Here is a 19,203-nt window from a genome sequence, read left to right on the forward strand (position 1 = left end):
AGAGTCGGACACGACTGAAGCAACTTAGCATGCATGAATGCATATATAAAACTGAGCTTTCCAGGTGGCACTAGTGGTAAGGAACCCGCCTGTCAATGCAAGAAATGTGAGAGACATGGGCTTTGACCCCTGGGGAAGATCCCTTGGAAGAGGGCATGGCAACCTACTCCAGTATTCTTGCCTGGAGAATCCTATGGACAGAGGAGACTGCAGGCTACAGTCCATACGGTCACACAGAGTCGGACACAACTGGAGTGACTGAGCATGCACCCATGCATATATAAAGCTCTGGATCTATAAACGGATTCCTTTAAAACCACCACCACCCTCACACTTCTGGAAGTCTGTGTTTCCTCTGGAGGTACTGGTTTGAAGGAACACTTCTTTCAGTGATTAATTAAAGCATCTATAAGGGCTGGAAGCTCAGGCAAGCAGTTGCTCAAGGGCTCCAGAGCTCAGCATGTGCAGGGTAGCAGGCCGTGGACACCATGTACAGGGCCCCTCTAGGCCCACCAGTCTCAGCCTGGGCCCAGAAGCCTACAGCCCCGCTATTTTCATGTCTTTCAATAATATTTTTTGTCAAACTATGAATCTGTGGATTTAGCTCATTGAATCCCAGTAAAAATTCTGTCAGGTGCAGAACTAGCACTGCCAAATCAATTAGCTAAATTATGACTTTTAATCATAAAATTTGACTTAATTTTTCAGTTCAAATAAATTCATTAATAAACATTTCAAAAGCTATTACAGAAAGCTCTGGAAAGATGAATGCATTTTAAACAGATTAATAAAACCAGTCAAATCACAATTAAATAATGCAGATATAATTTATTCATTTTAATAGATTAAACAAGTAAGAATAAACCTATATACATTTCTCATCATTTAAATTGTAATGATGCAATGTTATATGTAGTTAAAATATAACTATATATTAAAATATGGGCTTCCCAGATTGAGCTAGTGATAAAGAACCTGCCTGCCAGTGCAGGAGATGTAAGGGATGTGGCTTCAGTCCTTAGGTTGGGAAGATCTCCTTGAGGAGGGTATGGCAACCCACTCTAGTATTCTTACCTGGAGAATCCCATGGACCGAGGAGCCTGGTGGGCTACAGTCCATAGAGTTGTAGAGTTGGACACAACTGAAATGACTTAGCATGCATGCATACATATTAAAAAATAATGAAGGACGAGTAACTAATTAAAAGTAATTAAGAGCATGATATTTCCTTACTATTGAAAACTGGTCATCAGCTTTTGCTATAAAGTAAAAAAATCATAGACACTGCTTCATAAATAACTCTGTTAATGTCATATATATCATAATCAAAATATCCCTGTATTTAATGAGAGAGAACAGCGTATGAAGCTAAAAAATCTATTTGGCCCAGCATCTAGGAAGTCAATCTTTATAGCAGATAGCAAATATTACATATATAATGAAACAAAGTAAGATGATGATTGAATGTAATTGGAATATATAGTTCATGATATAATCAAATTAGATATAATCAAATTATATGTTTTAACTTACTGCATGGCAGAGTGTATATGTATATAACACATATATAGCAGAATGAATTTAAAATAAATCACTTTACCTTTCAGTCCCTTGGTTTCACCCAGTGTGTTTCAAAGAATCTGATGCTCTGTAAAATATTCTAATTATATTAAAAGAATTAGAACACTCTTGGACATAAATCACAGCAAGATCCTCTATAACCCACCTCCTAAAGTAAAGGAAATAAAAACAAAAATAAACAGATGGGATCTAATTAAACTTAAAAGCTTTTTCACAGTGAAGGAAACTATAAACAAGGTGAAAAGACAACCCTCAGAATGGGAGAAAATAATAGTGAATGAAACAACTGACAAAGGATTAATCTCCAAAATGTACAAGCAGGTCATTCAGCTCAATACCAAAAAAACAAAAAACTCAATCAAAAAGTAAGCAGAAGGCCTAACCAGACATTTCTCCAAAGAAGACACACAGGTGGCTAATAAACATATGAAAAGATGCTAGCACACCATCGCTCATTATTAGAGAAATGTAAATCAAAACTATAACGAGGTATCACCTCACACCAGTCAGAATGACCATCATCAAAAAATCTACAAACAATAAATGCTGGACAGGATGTGGAGACAAGGGAACCCTCTTCCCCATTGATGGGATTGCAAAATGATATAGTCACTGTGAACAGTATGGAGATTCCTTAAAAAACTAAGAATAAAACTACCGTATGACCCAACAATCCCACTACTGGGTATATACCCTGAGGAAACCAAAATTTAAAAATACACATGTACCCCCAGTGTTCATTGCAGCACTATTTACAACAGCTAAGACATGGAAGCAACCTAGATGCTCATTGACAGATGAATGGATAAAGAAGTTGTGGTACATACACACAATGGAATATTACTCAGCCATAAAAAGGAATGTGTTTGACTCAGTTCTAATAAGGTGGATGAACCTAGAGCCTATTATACAGAGTGAAGTAAGTCAGAAAGAGAAAAACAAATACCGTATATTATCACATAAATATGGGCTTCCCTGGTGGCTCAGACAGTAAAGAATCCGCCTGCAATGTGGGAGACCTGGGTTCAATCCCTGGGTTGGGAAGATCCCCTGGAGGAGGGAATGGCAAACCTCTCCAGTATTCTTGCCTGGAGAATCCCCACGGACAGAGGAATCTGGTGGGCTACAGTCCATGGGGTCACAAAGAGTCAGACACGACTGAATGACTAAGCATACAATGCATAAATATGGAATCTAGAAAGACGGTACTGATGCACCTATTTGCAGGGCAGTAATGGAGACACAGACATAGAGAACAGACTTACGGACACAGTGGGGGAGGGAGAGGGTGGGGCAAATGGAGAGAGTAGCATGGAATCATATATATCACCATACGTAAAATTAGATAGTCCGTGGAATTTGCTGTATAATGCAGGGAGCTCAAATTCAGTGCTTGGTGATAAGCTAGAGGGGTGGGATGGGATGGAAGGTAGGAGAGAAGTTCAAGAGGAAGGGAATATACATATAGCTATGGATGATTCATGTTGATATATGGTAGAAACCAACGCAATATTTTTAAGCAATTATCCCCCAATTAAAAATAAATCTTTAAAAAGGAATTAGTGTCACTACACTAAGCAGTACTGCTTCACACTTTGACGGTGCTTTTGTTTCCAGCTAATAAAATCTGACGTGTTAGTCGCTCAGTCATGTCCAACTCTTTTTGGAGAGGGTTTAGGGCATGTTAGGATGGGGGCCAGTAGAGGTGACGCTGCAGGAAAAGGCAGGTGTGAGCTGACACCCCACCACCTCCTCAGGTCACAGTCTGCAAGCTTTTCATCTTCTCTGTGTTCTACCTCCTTTCTCCAGGAGTCTAGTCCCTATGGGGGCCTCCCACCTTTGAGTCTGTGGAGGAGGAGTGGGTGGTCCCCTGATCTCCTGGGGGTTAAGACCTCTCCAGAGATGGGCCCAGGGGTGGGGTGCGTGATCTGTCCAAGGTTACTCAGAAGGTCGGTGGCAGGACTGGGACTCACACCAGGCCTTCTGGGCCCCCACAGGAGCCACATTCCCAGCACCTGAGTCCCCAAGGCCCCTATTTCACAAGGTTGGTCGGGGAGCTACAGCATACTCCTCCTTGACAGGTGAAGGGAAGGGGGCACCCAGGAGGTTGGTGGAGCTGGGGCACAGGTCCTCAAAGGGTGGCATGGCTGGAGTGGGGGGGGTCACATCATGGGTTGGCAGGGATGGCTGTTGGGGGTGCTGCTGCTGCTGCTGCTTCTTCTGGTTCACTTTGTGCTCCTTTGCCTGCTGATTTTGGAACCAGATCTTCACGTGACTTTCAGTAAGCCCCCATTAGCAGCCAGCTCTGATTTCCCCTGAATGGCGATGTAATGACTGTACAGCACTTCCTTCTCCAGCTCCAGGCACTGGTGATCAGTGTAGCTGTTTTGTTATTTTAGTCCCTAAGTTGTGTCTGATTCTTTTACAATCTCATGGACTGTAGCCCATCAGGCTCCTGTGTCCATGGGATTTCTCAAGCAAGAATACTGGAGTGGGTTGTCATTTCCTTCTCCAGGTGATCTTCCAGACCCAGGTTTTGAACCTGTGTCTCTTGCATTGGCAGGCGGATCTTTACTATGAGCCATCAGGGGAGCCAGTTTGGTGTAGACTACATAGTTTTTGTCTTTGGTCCTGGTCTTACCCCTGCCATTGCCACCTTCAGCTGCCATGCTACACCACATCCACTCACAGGAAGTCTGGCTTTGCCCTCCGGGTGAGGACGGTATGCCTGGGCTGCAGAGACACTGCACCAGGAGACCAGGGCCACACCCCCGGGGACTTGGGCACCACGCACTAAAGCTCCATGTGTGTACTGATCGCTCAGTCATGTTCGACTCTTGGTGACCCCGTGGACTATAGTCTGCCAGGGTCCTTTGTCCATGGGATTCTCCAGGCAAGAATACTGGAGTGGGTTGCCATTCCCTTCTCCAGGGGAGTCTTCCTGACCCAGGAATCAAACCCTGGTCTCCCACATTGTCTTTACCTTCTGAGCCACCAGGGAAGCCTCTAAAGCTCAGAGGAGGCCTGAAAGCCAGAGAGGTGGACTGGTAAATGGGAGCCCATTTACCCTTTGGTGCAGCGAAGGGTGCATCTGAGTAGCTGGTGAAGTCTGGGTACTGCAGGAGCCTGGGGGTCAAGGTCAGGCTTGGGGTGTGGGGATGTAGGCTTGTGGGCCCAGGCTGAGACGTGGGCCTGGCGGGTCCAGGTTCCCAGGGGAATCATGTCCAGCCACAGCCCACCAAGCACATAGTCCATCCACATCAGGTACACGGTGTACACGCCTCTCCCTGCTGTGTCTGCTGGGCCCTGCGGGCTTGGAGCAACTATTCACCTGGACTCCTGGCCCTTGTAGATGCTTTTCAATTGACCATTGAAAGAAGTGCTCCTTCCTTCAAATTTTTTTCTTTTTCTGCATTGGCTCTGTGGTATCCTTGAGTTTCTTACACCTGGAAACCACCACAGTGGAATTCCAGGTAGGGGAGGGCTGGTCTTTTCTTATAAAGTGTGAAGGAAAATTTTGAAAGAAAGGCTAGGAAAGCCAAATCTTTATGACAATTAGCAAAGGCTATATATAAAGATCTGGATATATAAACAGATTCCTTTAAAATCATCACTACCCTCACACTCCTGAAATTCAGTATTTCCCCTGCAGGTACTGGTTTGAAGGCCATTTCTTGGCCTACCACCAAAACAGCAGAGGTGGACCAAAGTGATAGACAAGATACGTGTCGAGGGTAGAATCCACAGAACTTGATAATAAATTGAATTGGGGTAGAGAGTAAGGGAGAAGTGAGTGTCAAGGAAGACTCCGCAGTAGAGCTGCTATTTGTTGAGACAGAGAAGACACGGGAAGAAGATGGCTTCATAGTTTTTTTGTTTATCTTGTTCTGTTTTAGACAATTTATTGACTGATATTTTATTGAGTTATAACTCTAATGTTTTGGCTAAGTTTATCAAATAGAAATGATTATTGGCACGTAAGGTAACCTTATTTGCAAAATGATTTTCCCTTTTAAAATGTCTTTCCTCACCCTCAACATTCAAATTCTTAGCAGCTTCTCAGACTCAAATTCATCCTCAAATTTTATTGTGATGTGCTGAATGACTACATATTCAAGCTTAATTGATATGAATAGTGGGAAGTTTATTCTTAAACATAGTTTTAGCTATAGTAGAATGCAGCAAAACTCTATATTGCTTTTCTTCTGTGGCCCCTACCAAGAAATATAAAGAAGGGACCCATGTGTCCTGTGTGGTACATAGTAAGTGTTCAGTAAAGAAGTGTTGAGTCACATATAGGATATTCACCTACTAAATTTTTTATAAGACATTTAAAAAGAAATGAGGCATTTTTACATAGACACATAAACACACAATTCAACTATTTCTTAGGATTCCTTTAGCTTGCCAACCAAACAACGTAGCTCACCACCCAGTTCTACAAGAATGAAGTCCCTGGCCACTGCAGTCGCTGACCTTCAACACATCCCGAAAGGAGTTCCAGACAGAGAGCAGGAATGAGGCACTCTGTGCTCTAGGGAAATTTGGTAGAGCTGGCCTTCAGGTAGTTAGATCTTTTCAGAAGACTTCATGAGCCTAATTTTTTTTATATCTTCTCACATCTAGAAGAGCACTAAAATCATTAAGAGACATTTGCTCCTTGTGACTATCAGCAAACTTCTCTGCACTAGCAGCAAGCCTCTGCCAAAATGTATGCTTGACTGCATGTATTCCCCTTCATCAAAATCATACATATTGACCTCTGCCAGACTCCCACCTCTGGCAAGCAGTTCCTCAGAGCCATCTGAGAGGTTGTGTCCTGGACTATAGTCCTCATAAGCACCCCCACTCCAACAAAATGTAACTCACAGCTCTCAGTTTGGGCATCTATTTTCAGTCCACACACTCTTACACTCATATTATATGCCCATACATAACCTTTTACTAATAACTGAGGCTTTTAAATGGTAAGTTTATGCCCACATGAACTTACTTGTTAATTTAACAAACTTATTTAATAAACAAAGTTTATTAATTCAATAAATTTATTATTTAATAAACTTATTAAGTATTTTGTTCACAACATAAACGTTTTGAAAATATTAAAAAGCCATTTCTTTCAAAGGTCCCAGAGGGGCTCATTCTGCAATGTCTCCGTTTTTCTTGTGCAAGTGGTTGACATGTTAGACTGAGGTCTATAACGTGCAAAATATCATATCTGCTTTTAGTGCACATTTCTGCCTCCACCCTTTTCTGCGGCTGTGATATCGCTGGCGTGGGAACCTAGAAGGCGCTGGCCACTTCATTGGCCGGTCCAGTGTCGGCCCTGATCCTGCCCCATGCCCCCAGCATCCATTGCGCGGGCCTTGAGACCGCACCCCTGAAACCGCTAGCCATGGCGCCCTGGGGTTTGCAGGTGGGTCTCCAGGCGGTCCTCCTTGGTTCTTCAAGGGCATCCTCGCCTGGCGCTTTCCTTTCCAGCATGTGCGGGCCAAACCTCACTATTCAGCCCTAAAATGGGCCCAGGCGGCTACTGGGCCACAGAGCAGCAGGTAAGGGCCTCGGGGACTGCGTTCCATAACGGCTGGGATCTCGGGACCTCGGGGGCCTGGTGACCGTTGGTTTGCGGGGTTGCCTGAGAACGGAAGGCCTCGACGTCGTTACGCAGTCGTTGTGCACCGCCCTGTGCCAGGCGCCAGTCAGACGACTGTCCCTGCCCTCGAAGAGCTCGTCTTCCTGGCGCAGGGCTTGTTGGTTTCTGTTTATGAGGCTGAGTGAGCTCTCTTCTACTCCTGCCTCAATGCGAGCTTGGTGTTTATATCCCCGATAAGTGAGTAATGAACTCTTAAAAAATTTGTGTAATATATACTTACACATATGTGTGTACACGTGACACAAATATAGATGAATATGTGTGTGATTTTATGTGAGTAAACAGACTCTTCAAAGAATTAATATATTTTATTACATTATTAACATTCATAGATGTACTTGCATTCATGGGATAAACTCCACTAAGATATGTATCAGTACATGTGTATGTATCATATGTGTACATAGGCAGACATTGTTGGATTTGATTTGTTAATGTTTTATTTATGATATTTGCACTTACATTCATAAATGTTATTGTCTATGTAATTTTTTGGTGTAGTATACCATAGTAGTATTCTTGTTTGGGAATCACTGCTCTTTAAGTTTCAAGAAATGAGTTCAATGACTTTCCTTCTTTACTTGTGAAGTTTGTATATCATAAGGATTTTCTGTTCTTTGCTTGTTTGATAAACCTCACCTGTGAAACACTTTCAGCCTCGTGTCTGTTACTTTTGGGAGTAAATGAGAGCCTTTTGTGTACTTTTCTGTTTTCCTTTCAACTTCATCAAGTTGATGAAGGAAATCAATTAATTTTATTGATCTTGATTGTTTTCTGTTATACTGATTTCCCTGCCTTTAAGCTTGTTCAGTTTCTAGCTTCTTTATTGAATCCTTTATTTACTTGCAATCTTTAAAATACTAAATTAATTTAATGCTCTTCTTATTTTTAATTCTAAGAGCTGCTAAAACTGCATCCACGAACCTTAAATATGTGATATTTTCTGAATGGTTCTAACTAGAGAGTAATTTCCATTTTTATTTTCTTTTTAATCTATTTATTTAGGAGTGCTATTTCAAGTCTTCAAACTAGACAGTTTTTTAAAAATCTGTTTTTATTTTTTACTTATTTATTTGCTTTATGTTAGAAAATGTAGTCTACATAATATTATATCTTTGAAGTGTATTAGGTCTTTGGTTACCTAGCATATCATCAATTTTTATAAGTATTTTATGTGATTTGAAAGGAAAGTAAATTCTTTTATTAGGTACAGGGTTCCCTCTATTTATATTGTTTTTGTTTAGTTGCTAAGTCACGTCTGACTCTTGCGACCCTATGGACTGTAGCCCAAGACTGTTCTTTGGGAGGGTCAAATCTTGTGTATATGTACTACTTTTTTTGCTCACTTGATCTATAGATCATTGAGATAGGTTGAAATATCTCACCATGTTTTTGCGAAATGTCGAGTTTCCTGTAATTCTGTCAGGCTTTGCTTTGTATATTTTGACGCAATCTTAGGTACTTAAAAGTTATAAGTATTATAGCTCTTTGATGGATTGGCCCTTCTATTATTATGTTGAGTCTCCATTTCTCCTTATTAATGCTTTTCCTTTAAATTCTATTTTGTCTGATAGAATGTTGGTAAATCAGTGTTGTTTTTATTACCATTGGCATGGTATAGTATTTTCTGTTTCTTTGTTTCTTTATTGCATGACATAATATGTCTAAACGTATATTTCAGTGGCATTAAATTGTTGTGTGTCTATTACCACAATCCATCTTCCCAACTTTCATCATCCGCAACTGAAATTCTGTACTTATTTAATACTAACTCTTCATTACTGCTTCTATCTCTTGATAGCCAGTAAAATTTGACTATTCTAGAAACCTCATTCAAGTGGATTTCTAGAAATTTTGTCCTTTGTGTTTGGATTATTTACTTAGCATGATGGCTTCTAGGTTCATCCTAGAAGTATTGTGGTCTGTGTCAGGATATCATTTTTGATATTCTGTGGTCTGTGTCATTTTTTAAGACTGAATAATTCCATTGTACGTATATACCTACTTTCTTCAGCCATTCATCTGTTAATGGACATTTGGGTTGTTTTTACCTTTTGGCTTTTATGAATAATGCTGCTCTGAACATTGGTGTACAAATATATGTTTGAATCACTGCCTTTGATTCTTTTGGTATTTACCTAGAAGTGGAATTGTTGGATCATATGGTAATTCTGTGTTTAATTTATTGAAGTACGATGACAGTTTTCCATAGCAACTGCATCATTTTCCTTTCTCACCAGCATCCATTTCTTTATTTTGAACTTTTTGATACGCTTTTGCTTTATGGATGTGTTTTATAAGCAACATTTTTAGCTACATTGTCTAATTTGATTGTTCAATCTGTGTTTAAATAAATGGAATGAGTCCACTTTTATTATTGTGATTACTGAAGAAACAGGGCCAGATTTACTTCTCTTTTGTGTTTTTTGTATATCACACTTCCCTGTCTGCTGCTGAAATTTTCTGAATCATCTATACTCCTCCTGTCTGTCTGTCTGTCAGTCATTCTATGTGTTATTTATTTTTCCAGCTCTGTTTAGGCTCCATAGATTATGTTTATGTTATTTTAGTGTGTTACCTTAGTACATATTTGTCCATAAATTTTTTCTGACAAAGTCAGTCATTTTTTAAATATTTGTTTCTGTTGACAATAACAGTAATCTTTTTTTTTTTTTTTAATAACAAGGATCTTAAGGTACAATGCCCATTGAACTTCTTCCTACCCAACACTGTTATTGTTTCAGTATTTTAATTTTAACTTTTAAAATGTAATCTTTCATTATGTTTACTGACATAATACATATTTTTTTAAATGGTTTTTTCAGTAATCTTTTCTGATACAATGTTCTTTCATTTAAAAGACCACTTTTATGGAGGTTAATGGTGTGGATCCTGGATTTGTATCCAGGTCCACCACTTATTTTGTTCTTTGATTTCTTTATGTCAAGTGAGTGTAATACCATGTTAAGTGGGTTTAAGACTAGTGCCTAACTCAAAGAGGATTTGTGAGGATTTAATAAGTGAATATATGTAACTATGTCTTTGTCTCCCATTGTTAATTGGAATTACCACAAATTTCGTGGCTGAGAGCAACACAAATGTATTATTTTACAGTTCTGGAGGTCAGAAGGCTAAAATGTGTAAAATGTGTTCAGCATTCCTTTTTGGAGGCTCTCAGGGAGAAATCTGTTTCCTTAGCTGTTCTTCCCTTCAGAGGTTGCCTACATTCCTTGGCTTGTAGTCCCTTCTCTTATCTTTAAAGCCTGCAGCATTGTATCTTCTCTTCTCTGACCTTGGCTTCCATTCTCACATCCTTCTCTGCCTTTGATCTTCCTGTCTCCCTCTTGCATGGTTCCTTGTGATTATGTTGAACCCACTGGATAATCCAGAATAATCTCCCCATTTTGAGATTTTAGTTTAATTACATCTGCAAAGTCCCTTTTACCATGTAAGGTAACTTATTCACGGGTTCTGGGTGGTTAGGATGTGGACACCTTTGGGGAGGTCATTGTTCATTCTGTCACTTTGTATACATCTCATCTCTATGTCACTTTGTGCTGAAGTACATCCTTAATTATTCTGTTAAGTGAGGGTCTGTAGGTGATAATCTCAGTCTTTTTACATATTCAACAATATAAACTTCTTGATGGGCAGTTATTTTTGTTTCAGCATTTTTAAGACATTAACCTATTGTCTGCTGGTAACTTTTCTAACAAACCAATAAATGATATATTTTTGGCCTCTTTGTTTTTTTTTTGTTTTTTTACAGAGTGGGTAAGGATTTTCATATGCACCAGATTGTATTGTATTGTACTATATTGATGGCATCCTGTCATCATTGATCATTGCATGGGTCTTTAAAAACTAATAAATTGTATGTTCAAGTTATAAAATAGTCACCTGCAAATTCACTGCATAAGACAATAAGTAGGTTATTAGCAACATTTATCTTCAAATCTTTCCCTTATTTTATCTCTCTGCCTTCTATAACTCCTCAAGAATTTTGTGTTTATTATTGTCAACTGGAAGGACCACAAACTATAAAGAGGTCAAAAATTGATTAATGGGGGTCTTAGAATTGCAATTGGGGGAACCACAGTTTTGGAGGAAGCCAGAAGAGTGTCCCACTGGAGGAAAATAGGTAGAGTTTTTGATGGGGGAATGGGACGTTCTTGCGGGTTTAAACAAATTGTTTATTGGAGGAACATTTGTTACATATATGCAATCGGCTTATCAAGCACATCTCATATGTTACTAGGGAAAGGTATATTTTCTTTAGTCTAGTTCTTAGCATATTTCAGCAACTCAGCAGCTGTTCAGCAGTTTTATTTTAGAGTGTTCAGCAAGAGTTCAGCAAGGGCAGTGACTATGGAGGTCCTCAGGTCTCCATCATCCCTGATTTAGTTCTTTTCATATTGTCTTGAAGTATTAAAAGCTTTCAAAATCACACGTGTATGTCTACAGTATATTTCTTAGCTTAACTGTTTTTGAAGTTTACAAAAAAATATTCTGAATGAGTTTTCTAATAATTCCTCTTACCAATGATATTTTACCGAGGTTAATTGTTTTATTTTTACTGTAGTGTAATATTTCATTGTATTATTAGATCATAATTTGTTTATTCTCTTAGTGCTGGACTTTTAGTGTTGTTTCCAGCTTTTAGATATTATTCTCAAGGCTACTGTGGAAGATTTTGTACTGTTTTCTATTGCACATGTGAAAAAGTTTTTATTTGTGTGTGTGTGTGTGTGTGTATGTAGGTATGCGTGCATTCCAAACACTTCATCATGTCTAACTCTTTGCAACCACATGGACTGCAGCATGCCAGGCTTACTTATCCTTCCCTATCTCCTGAATTTTGCTCAAACTTGTGTCCATTGTAGGTATGTGTGTGTGTGCTAAAGTCGCCTCGGTCACGCTCTGCTCTTTGTGACCCTGTGGACTGTAGTCCTCCAGGCTTATCTAGCCATGGGATTCTCCAGGCAAGCGTACTTGAGGGGGTTACCATGCTCTTTGGATCATCCTGACCCAAGGATAGAACCCATCTCTCTCTCTTTTTTTTTTTTAGAATGCATCTCTTATGTCTCCTGCATTGGCAAGTGGGTTCTTTACCACTAGCGCCACTTGGGGAGTAGGTATATTAGGATGTAATTGCTGAGATGTAGGGTAATGTTCAGTTTTTAAAGAAGATGCCAAACTTTTCTGGAGTGGTTATATACTCTTACCAGCAATCTAAGAGATACTACTAATGTCTATCCTCTCTGCTTGATGTTGTCAAACTTCCTTTGCCAGTTGAATTACAGAAATGTTGACTTATGATCTTAATTTGCATGATCCTGATTAGTAATGACATTGAACATAACTTGTTATGTTTATTTCTTCTTCTGTGAAATGCCTGTACATATCATTTGCCTGTGTAATTGTTCTAGTCGTTTTTTTTTTAGTGTCGTTCTTTTTTTTGTTCTTGAGACTAATTTTTTGTGGTATGTATGTTAGATGTCACTTCAGTTGTTTATTGCTGTTTAACAAATCGCTCTAGAATTCACTGGCTTAAATCAAGAATGATTTATTATTTCTCTAGGCTCTAGGCTCAGAGGGGTGTTTTTGTAGCTTCATATGGCCCTGGGTCACTCATCTGACTATATTTATTTGATGGCTGGGTGGGGCTGGAAGGTTCAAAATGTCTTCACTCATGTCTGGTGGTTCAGAACTTTTCTGTGTGGCTGATGACTTGGAGCATGCGTAGTCTCAGCAGGGTAGTTGGATTTCTCCCACAGTTCTTCGCTTCAAGAGGGAGAGGGGAAGCTGGCAGGACTCTTAAGGGCTAGGCCTGGAATTGGCATAAAGTTATTTTAACAGGTCTCTGTTGGTCAGAAGAAATCACTAAGACAAGCTCTGCTTTGAGAAAGAGGAATAGACTCTACTTTGTGATAAATAGACATGCATGTAGGAATTGTGGTTATCTTTGGAGACTGCTGCTAAGTCGCTTCAGTTGGGTCCGACTCTGTGCGACCCCAGGGACTGTAGCCTACCAGGCTTCTCTGTCCATGGGATTCTCCAGGCAAGAACACTGGAGTGGGTTGCCATTTCCTTTTCCATCTTTGCAGACTATGTACCACATATATTTTGCAGCTATCATTTCACAGTATACAGCTTTTCTTTATTAAAAGTGAGATTTATCAAAAGTTCTTTATTTTAATACAGTTAAGTATATAGACTTTTATATACACTCTTGTTTAAAAATCTTTCCTTTCCCCCATCAGAGAAATATTAAATATATTTTAAAGTTTTAATTTTGATATTTAAGTACTTAATTACACTGGAGTTAAATTTTTATTTTGTTTGTATATTTGGTGTGAATGAGAAAATGTTCAGTTTCAATTTATTCCCATGTGGTCCTTTTTTTCTAGATCAGTTTTTCCCACTGACTTGACATGTCTTTTTATTTTTTTGTCGTTTTTAGTTGTGGTCTATTCTTTTTCACGTAGAGAAATCCCTTGAACATTTCTTGTACAGCTAGTTTGGTAGTGATGACCTCTTTTAGCTTTTGCTTGCATGTAAAACTCATAATCTTTCCATTAACTTTGAATGAAAGCCTTACTGAATAGATTATTACTATTTCCCCCTTTTATCACTTTAGATATATCATGCCACTCTCTTCTGGCCTGCAGAGTTTCTGTCGAAAGTTAGCTATGAGCCTTATAGCCTTGTACATAACTTGTTGTTTTTCTCATGCTGCTTTTAATAGTCTCTTTAATTTTTACTATTTTAATTACATGTGTCTTGATTGGTCCTCTCTGTGTTGAACCTGTTTGGGACTCTCTGTACTTCCTGGACCTGGAAGCCTTTTCCAAAGTTAGGAAAGTTTTCAGCTCTATGTCTTCTCTCTCTCTTCTCCTTCTGGGATCTCTGTAATGTGCATGTTAGTATGTTTGATGTCCCAGTGAAAGTGAAAGTAGCTCAGTTGTGTCCAACTCTTCAAGACCCTATGGACTGTAGCCTGCCAGTCTCCTCTGCCCATGGAATTGTCCCAGCCAGAATACTGGAGTGGGTAGCCATTTCCTTCTCCAGGGGATCTTCCCAGCCCAGGGATTTAATCCAGGTCTCCCGCATTGTAGGCAGATTCTTTACCAGCTGAGCTACGAGGGAAGCCTAAAGGTCTCTTAAATTGTCATCTTTTCTTTTTTTTTTGTCCTGTTTCTTTTCAGTTACTTCCACTACCTGTCTTCCAGCTCATGATCTGTTCCTCTGTATCATTTAGTCTACTGATCATTCCTTCTAGTGTATTTTGCATTTCAGCACTATATTATTCATCTCCGGTCCATCTATATTTTAAACTCTTTGTTAAAAACTTCTCACTCTGTTCATCCCAAATCCTCTTGAGTTCTTTGATCATCTTTATGATCACTACCCTGAACTCTTTCTCAAGTAGATTTTCTGTCCCCACTTCATTTAATTCTTTTGGGGTTTTATCTTGTTCCTTTGTTTGGAACATGTTTCTCTGTTTTCTCATTTTGCCTAACTTGTTGTTCTTATTTCCATGTGTTTTGTAGGCTTGTTACATTTCCTGACTTTGGAAAAGTGGCCTTTTATAGGGATGTCCTATGTATCCTAATCGAACATTCCCCCTAGTCAAAGAGCTATATTGTTTAGGGGTGTGCCATATGTGAGCTGCATGAGTCCTTATGTTGTGGTAAGTTGACACTTGTGGGTGGTCTACTAGGCCTGGCTGGCCCCCGACCTGGTTGGTCGCCAGGCAGGCCCTGCCTTGGGTAGAGGTTGCTGGCTACTGATTGATGGGGTTGGGTAGGGTCACAAGGTGGCTGGCTATAGAGTCCTGGCAGATGTGAAGCTGATGTCAACCTGCTAGGAGGTGGGATTGGATCCTGGGGCCACTGACTGAAGGGACCAGTGTCCCAGAGCTAGTGTTGACTTGGTGGTGGTTGGGGCTTGTTCCTGACACAGCTGGCTGAGGGATCCAGGGTGTCTTAGGGCTGGGATTAGCCTGCTGGCAGGGTAGTCTAGGTCCTGCCATGGCAAGCTGTGAAAGTGCAGTGATCCTGGAGCGGATGCTAGCCAACTGGCACGTGAGGCTGGTACAGGACTGGTGCTGGCCCTCTGATGGGCAGTGCTAGAGCTTGAGGTCTATGGCTACAGGGGCCAGGGTTTGGAGCTGGTATTTAGGCCTACCGTAGGTGGAGCTGAGGCCCGGGAGGTCTCAGAGCTAGTGCTGGTTTACTGGTGTATGTAGGCTGGCCTTGGGGCTGGCTGCCCTCTGGTGGGCAGTGCTGGAATCTGGAGTCTCTGGCTATAGGGCCCTGGAAGTATTCCACCCTCTCCCCACTGGTAGGAGGGGACAGGGCCCAGTAGGTCCTGGGGCTGGTGCTGGTCTACTGGTGAGTGGGAGCTGGGTTCCAGGGTCTCTGGTGAAGAGGGTCTTGTCCTGGGGCAGCTGTGGGTTCAGCACCCCTATAGCAGCCAGCCTGCTGGTTGGTGGGGCTTTGTTCCCACTTGGGCTAGTTACTTGGCCTGAGGCATCCCAGTACTGGCGCTAACAGGTAGGTGGGTAGGGGTGAGTTCTAATATGCTAGAGAGAAATTCCAAAGTGGTGCTTGCTAGTGTCCCTGTCCTCATGATAGAAAAAGTTCCCTAAAATGACTACTCCCAGTGTCTGTATCCCCAGGATGACTTCCAGTTGCCTCCTGCTTCCCTGGAATGCTCTCCAGAATCATCAGATAAGGTGTGACCCAGGTTCCTTTCAACTTACTACTTTTGCCCTGAGTCCTAGAGCATGTGAGATTTTATGTGCACCCGGTAAGAATGGAGTTCCTGTTTCCCTCAGCCCTCTGGGTGTCCTGAAAGTAAATTCTGCTGACTTTCAAAGCCATATGTTCTGGGGGCTCATGTTCCTGATGCAGGACCCCTGGACTAGGGACGCTGATGTGGGGCATGGACCTCTTACTCCTCTGTATTTGCAATTTGTGAGTTGCCCACTAGGGGTCTGAGACTTAACTGTACCCTTCCTATTTTTTTATCTTTAGTCACAACTAAAGATAAAGGTGTTTTCTGCTAGATTCCAGTCTTTATCATCAGTAATTGCTCTGTAACTTTTGTGTGCCCATAGGAGGAGGTGAGCTCAGGGTCTGCCTTCTCTGCCATCTTGGCCAAATTCCTATTGATTTTGTAACCTATAACTTTACTGAATTTGTTTATTAATTCTAACTGAACTAATCTTTCCATCTTCAAAGCCAGCCAACAATAGACTATTGTGAAATAATAAGAAACACATTGGCCTCTGCCCCGGTTCCTGACACAGGACTGCTTGAATTTCTGGACTGCAGAAATTCTGAATTTCTGCTTGAATTTCTGGACTGCTTGAATTTCTGGACTGGTTCCCGACACAGGACTGCAGATTTCTGTAATATACCTTGAAGTCAGAAAGTGTGATACCTGTAGCTTTATTCTTTTTTCCAAAAATGGCTTTGATTATTGAGGGTCTCTCGTGGTTCCAAGCAAAGCATTTTTTTTCCTACTTTTATGAAAAATGCTATTGGAATTTTGATAGAGATAGCATTGGATCTGTTGATTATTTTGGGAAGTATGGGCATTTTAATATTAGTTACTGTAATATGTGAGCATGAGCTAATTTTCCATAATTTTGTGTTTTGCTTCGGTTTCTTTCATCAGTGTCTTATAGTTTTCAATGTACAGGTCTTTTAATTTCCTTGGTTAAATTTGTCCTTCAGAATTTATCTTTTTGGTGTTATTGTAAGTGTGATTGATTTCTCAATTTCTTTTTTGTGTAGTTCATTGTTAGTATATAGAAATGCAATTGATATTTGAATGTTGATTTTGATTCCTACAGCTTTACTGAATTTGTTTATTAACTCTAACAGTTTTTTTGGGTGGAGGATGACAGAGGATGAGCTAGTTGGTGGACATGAGTTTGAGTAAACTCTGGGAGTTGGTGGTGGACAGGGAAGCCTGGCATGCTGCAGTCCATGGGGTAGCAAAGAGTTGGACACAACTGAGCGAGTGAACTGAACTGATGGTGGTTCTATTTTTAGTTTTTTTTAAAAACCTCTGTATTGTTTCCCACAGTGTCTACACCAATTTACACCTCCTACCAACAGTGTCAGAAGGTTGTCTTTTCTCTCTATCCTTGCCAACATTTGTTATTTGTATTCTTTTCTATGATAGCTATTATGACAGGTTTGAGGTGATATCTCAGTGTGGTTTGAATTTGCATTCCTCTGTTTGATTAATGATGTTGAGTATATTTTCATGTGCCTGTTGGCCATCTGTGTTGTCTTCTTTGGAATAGAGTCTATTCATACCTTCTGTCCATTTTTAAACCAGACTTTTTATATTGACTTGAATTAGCTGTTTATGTATTTTGGGTATTAACCCATTATCGGTCATATCATCGGCAAATATTTTCTCCCATTCAGTAGGCTGTCCTTTCATTTTATCAGTGATTTCCTTTACTACACAAAAGCTTTTTAAGTTTTAATTAGGTCCCATTTGTTTACTTTTGCATTTATTTCCTTTGCTTTAGGACAAGGATCCAAAAACATATTGCTGTGTTTTATGTCAAAGAGTGTTCTGCCTGTGTTTTCCTCTAGGAGTTTTATAGTATCTGGTCTTAACATTTTGATCTTTAATCCATTTTGAGTTTATTTTTGTATATGGTGTTAAAGAATGTTCTGATTTCATTCTTTTATATGTGGCTGTCCAGTTTTTGCAGTACCCCTTATTGAAGAGACTGTCTTGTATGTTCTTGCCTCCTTTGTCATAGATTTGTTGATTCTTTGCGACCCCATGTACTATACAGTCCATGGAATTCTCCAGGCCAGAATACTGGAATGGGTAGTCTTTTCCTTCTCCAGGGGATCTTCTCAACCCATGGATTGAACCCAGATCTCCTGCATTGCAGGCAGATTCTTCACCAGCTGAGCCACCAGGGAAGCCCAAGAATACTAGAGTGGGTAACCTATCTGTTCTCCAGGGGATCTGCCTGACTCAGGAATTGAACCGGGGTTTCCTGCATTGCAGGAAGATTCTTTACCAGCTGAGCTACTAGGGAAGCCTTTGTCATAGATTGACTATATGTGTGTGAGTTCATATCTGGGCTCTCTATCCTGTTCGATTGATCTGCAATATGGATGGACTGGAAATTAATATTAGTTACTGTATTAGTTACTGTTTTTGTGTCAGTGCCATATTTTTTTAAAATTTTACTTTTATTGAAGTATAGTTGATTTACAGTGTTTTGTTAATTTCTGCTATACAGCAAAGTGACTCAGTTATACAAATCTGTACATTCTTTTTTATATTCTTTGCATTATAGTTTATCTCAGAATATTGAATATAGCCCCCTGTGCTGTACAGTAGGATGTTTTTTATTCTATATATAATAGTTTGCATCTCCTAACCTCAAACTTCCAATCCACCCCTCTCCCACTCTCCTCCCCCTCGGTAACTACAAGTCTTCTCCATGTCTGTGAGTTTGTTTCTGTTTCGCAAATAACTTCATTTGTGCCATATTTTAGTTTTCACATACAATGATAGTTGTATTTGTCCTTCTCTTTTTGACTCGTACTTAGTATGATAATTTCCAGTCCCTCGATATTGCTGTAAATGGAATTAGTTCATTCTTTATTATGGCTGAGTAGCATCCCATTCAGAAAAGGCAATGGCACCCCACTCCAGTACTCTTGCCTGGGAAATCCCATGGATGGAGGAGCCTGGTAGGCTGTAGTCCATGGGGTCGCCAAGAGTCTGACACAACTGAGCAACTTCACTTTCACTTTTCACTTTCATGCATTGGAGAAGGAAATGGCAACCCACTCCAGTGTTCTTGCCTGGAGAATCCCAGGGATGGTGGAGCCTGGTGGGCTGCTGTCTATGGGGTCACACAGAGTCGGACATGACTGAAGTGACTTAGCAGCAGCAGCAGCATCCCATTG

At 40.4% G+C, this 19,203-nt stretch overlaps 2 protein-coding genes across 2 annotated transcripts in view; one reads left to right on the top strand and one right to left on the bottom strand.

Annotated features, from left to right (window-relative positions):
* Nucleotides 1–3,618: 3,618 nt before the first annotated feature.
* LOC104997954 (homeobox protein CDX-1-like) lies at nt 3,619–4,409 on the bottom strand. Its single transcript, XM_010852936.1, is given in 3 exon segments — nt 3,619–3,872; nt 3,875–3,963; nt 4,189–4,409. Coding segments are annotated over 3 exon segments (564 nt in total).
* Nucleotides 4,410–8,633: 4,224 nt separating this feature from the next.
* The window catches only part of DNAH14 (dynein, axonemal, heavy chain 14), a 376,195-nt gene continuing 365,625 nt past the window's right edge, over nt 8,634–19,203 (top strand). Inside the window, exon 1 of the mRNA XM_010852937.1 lies at nt 8,634–8,647. Coding sequence (XP_010851239.1) covers nt 8,634–8,647 — 14 coding nt within the window. The remainder of the gene's footprint in view (nt 8,648–19,203) is intronic.

The sequence above is a fragment of the Bison bison genome, unplaced genomic scaffold, assembly GCF_000754665.1.
Source record: "Bison bison bison isolate TAMUID 2011002044 unplaced genomic scaffold, Bison_UMD1.0 scf7180017864317, whole genome shotgun sequence".
Taxonomy (NCBI): Eukaryota; Metazoa; Chordata; class Mammalia; order Artiodactyla; family Bovidae; genus Bison; species Bison bison.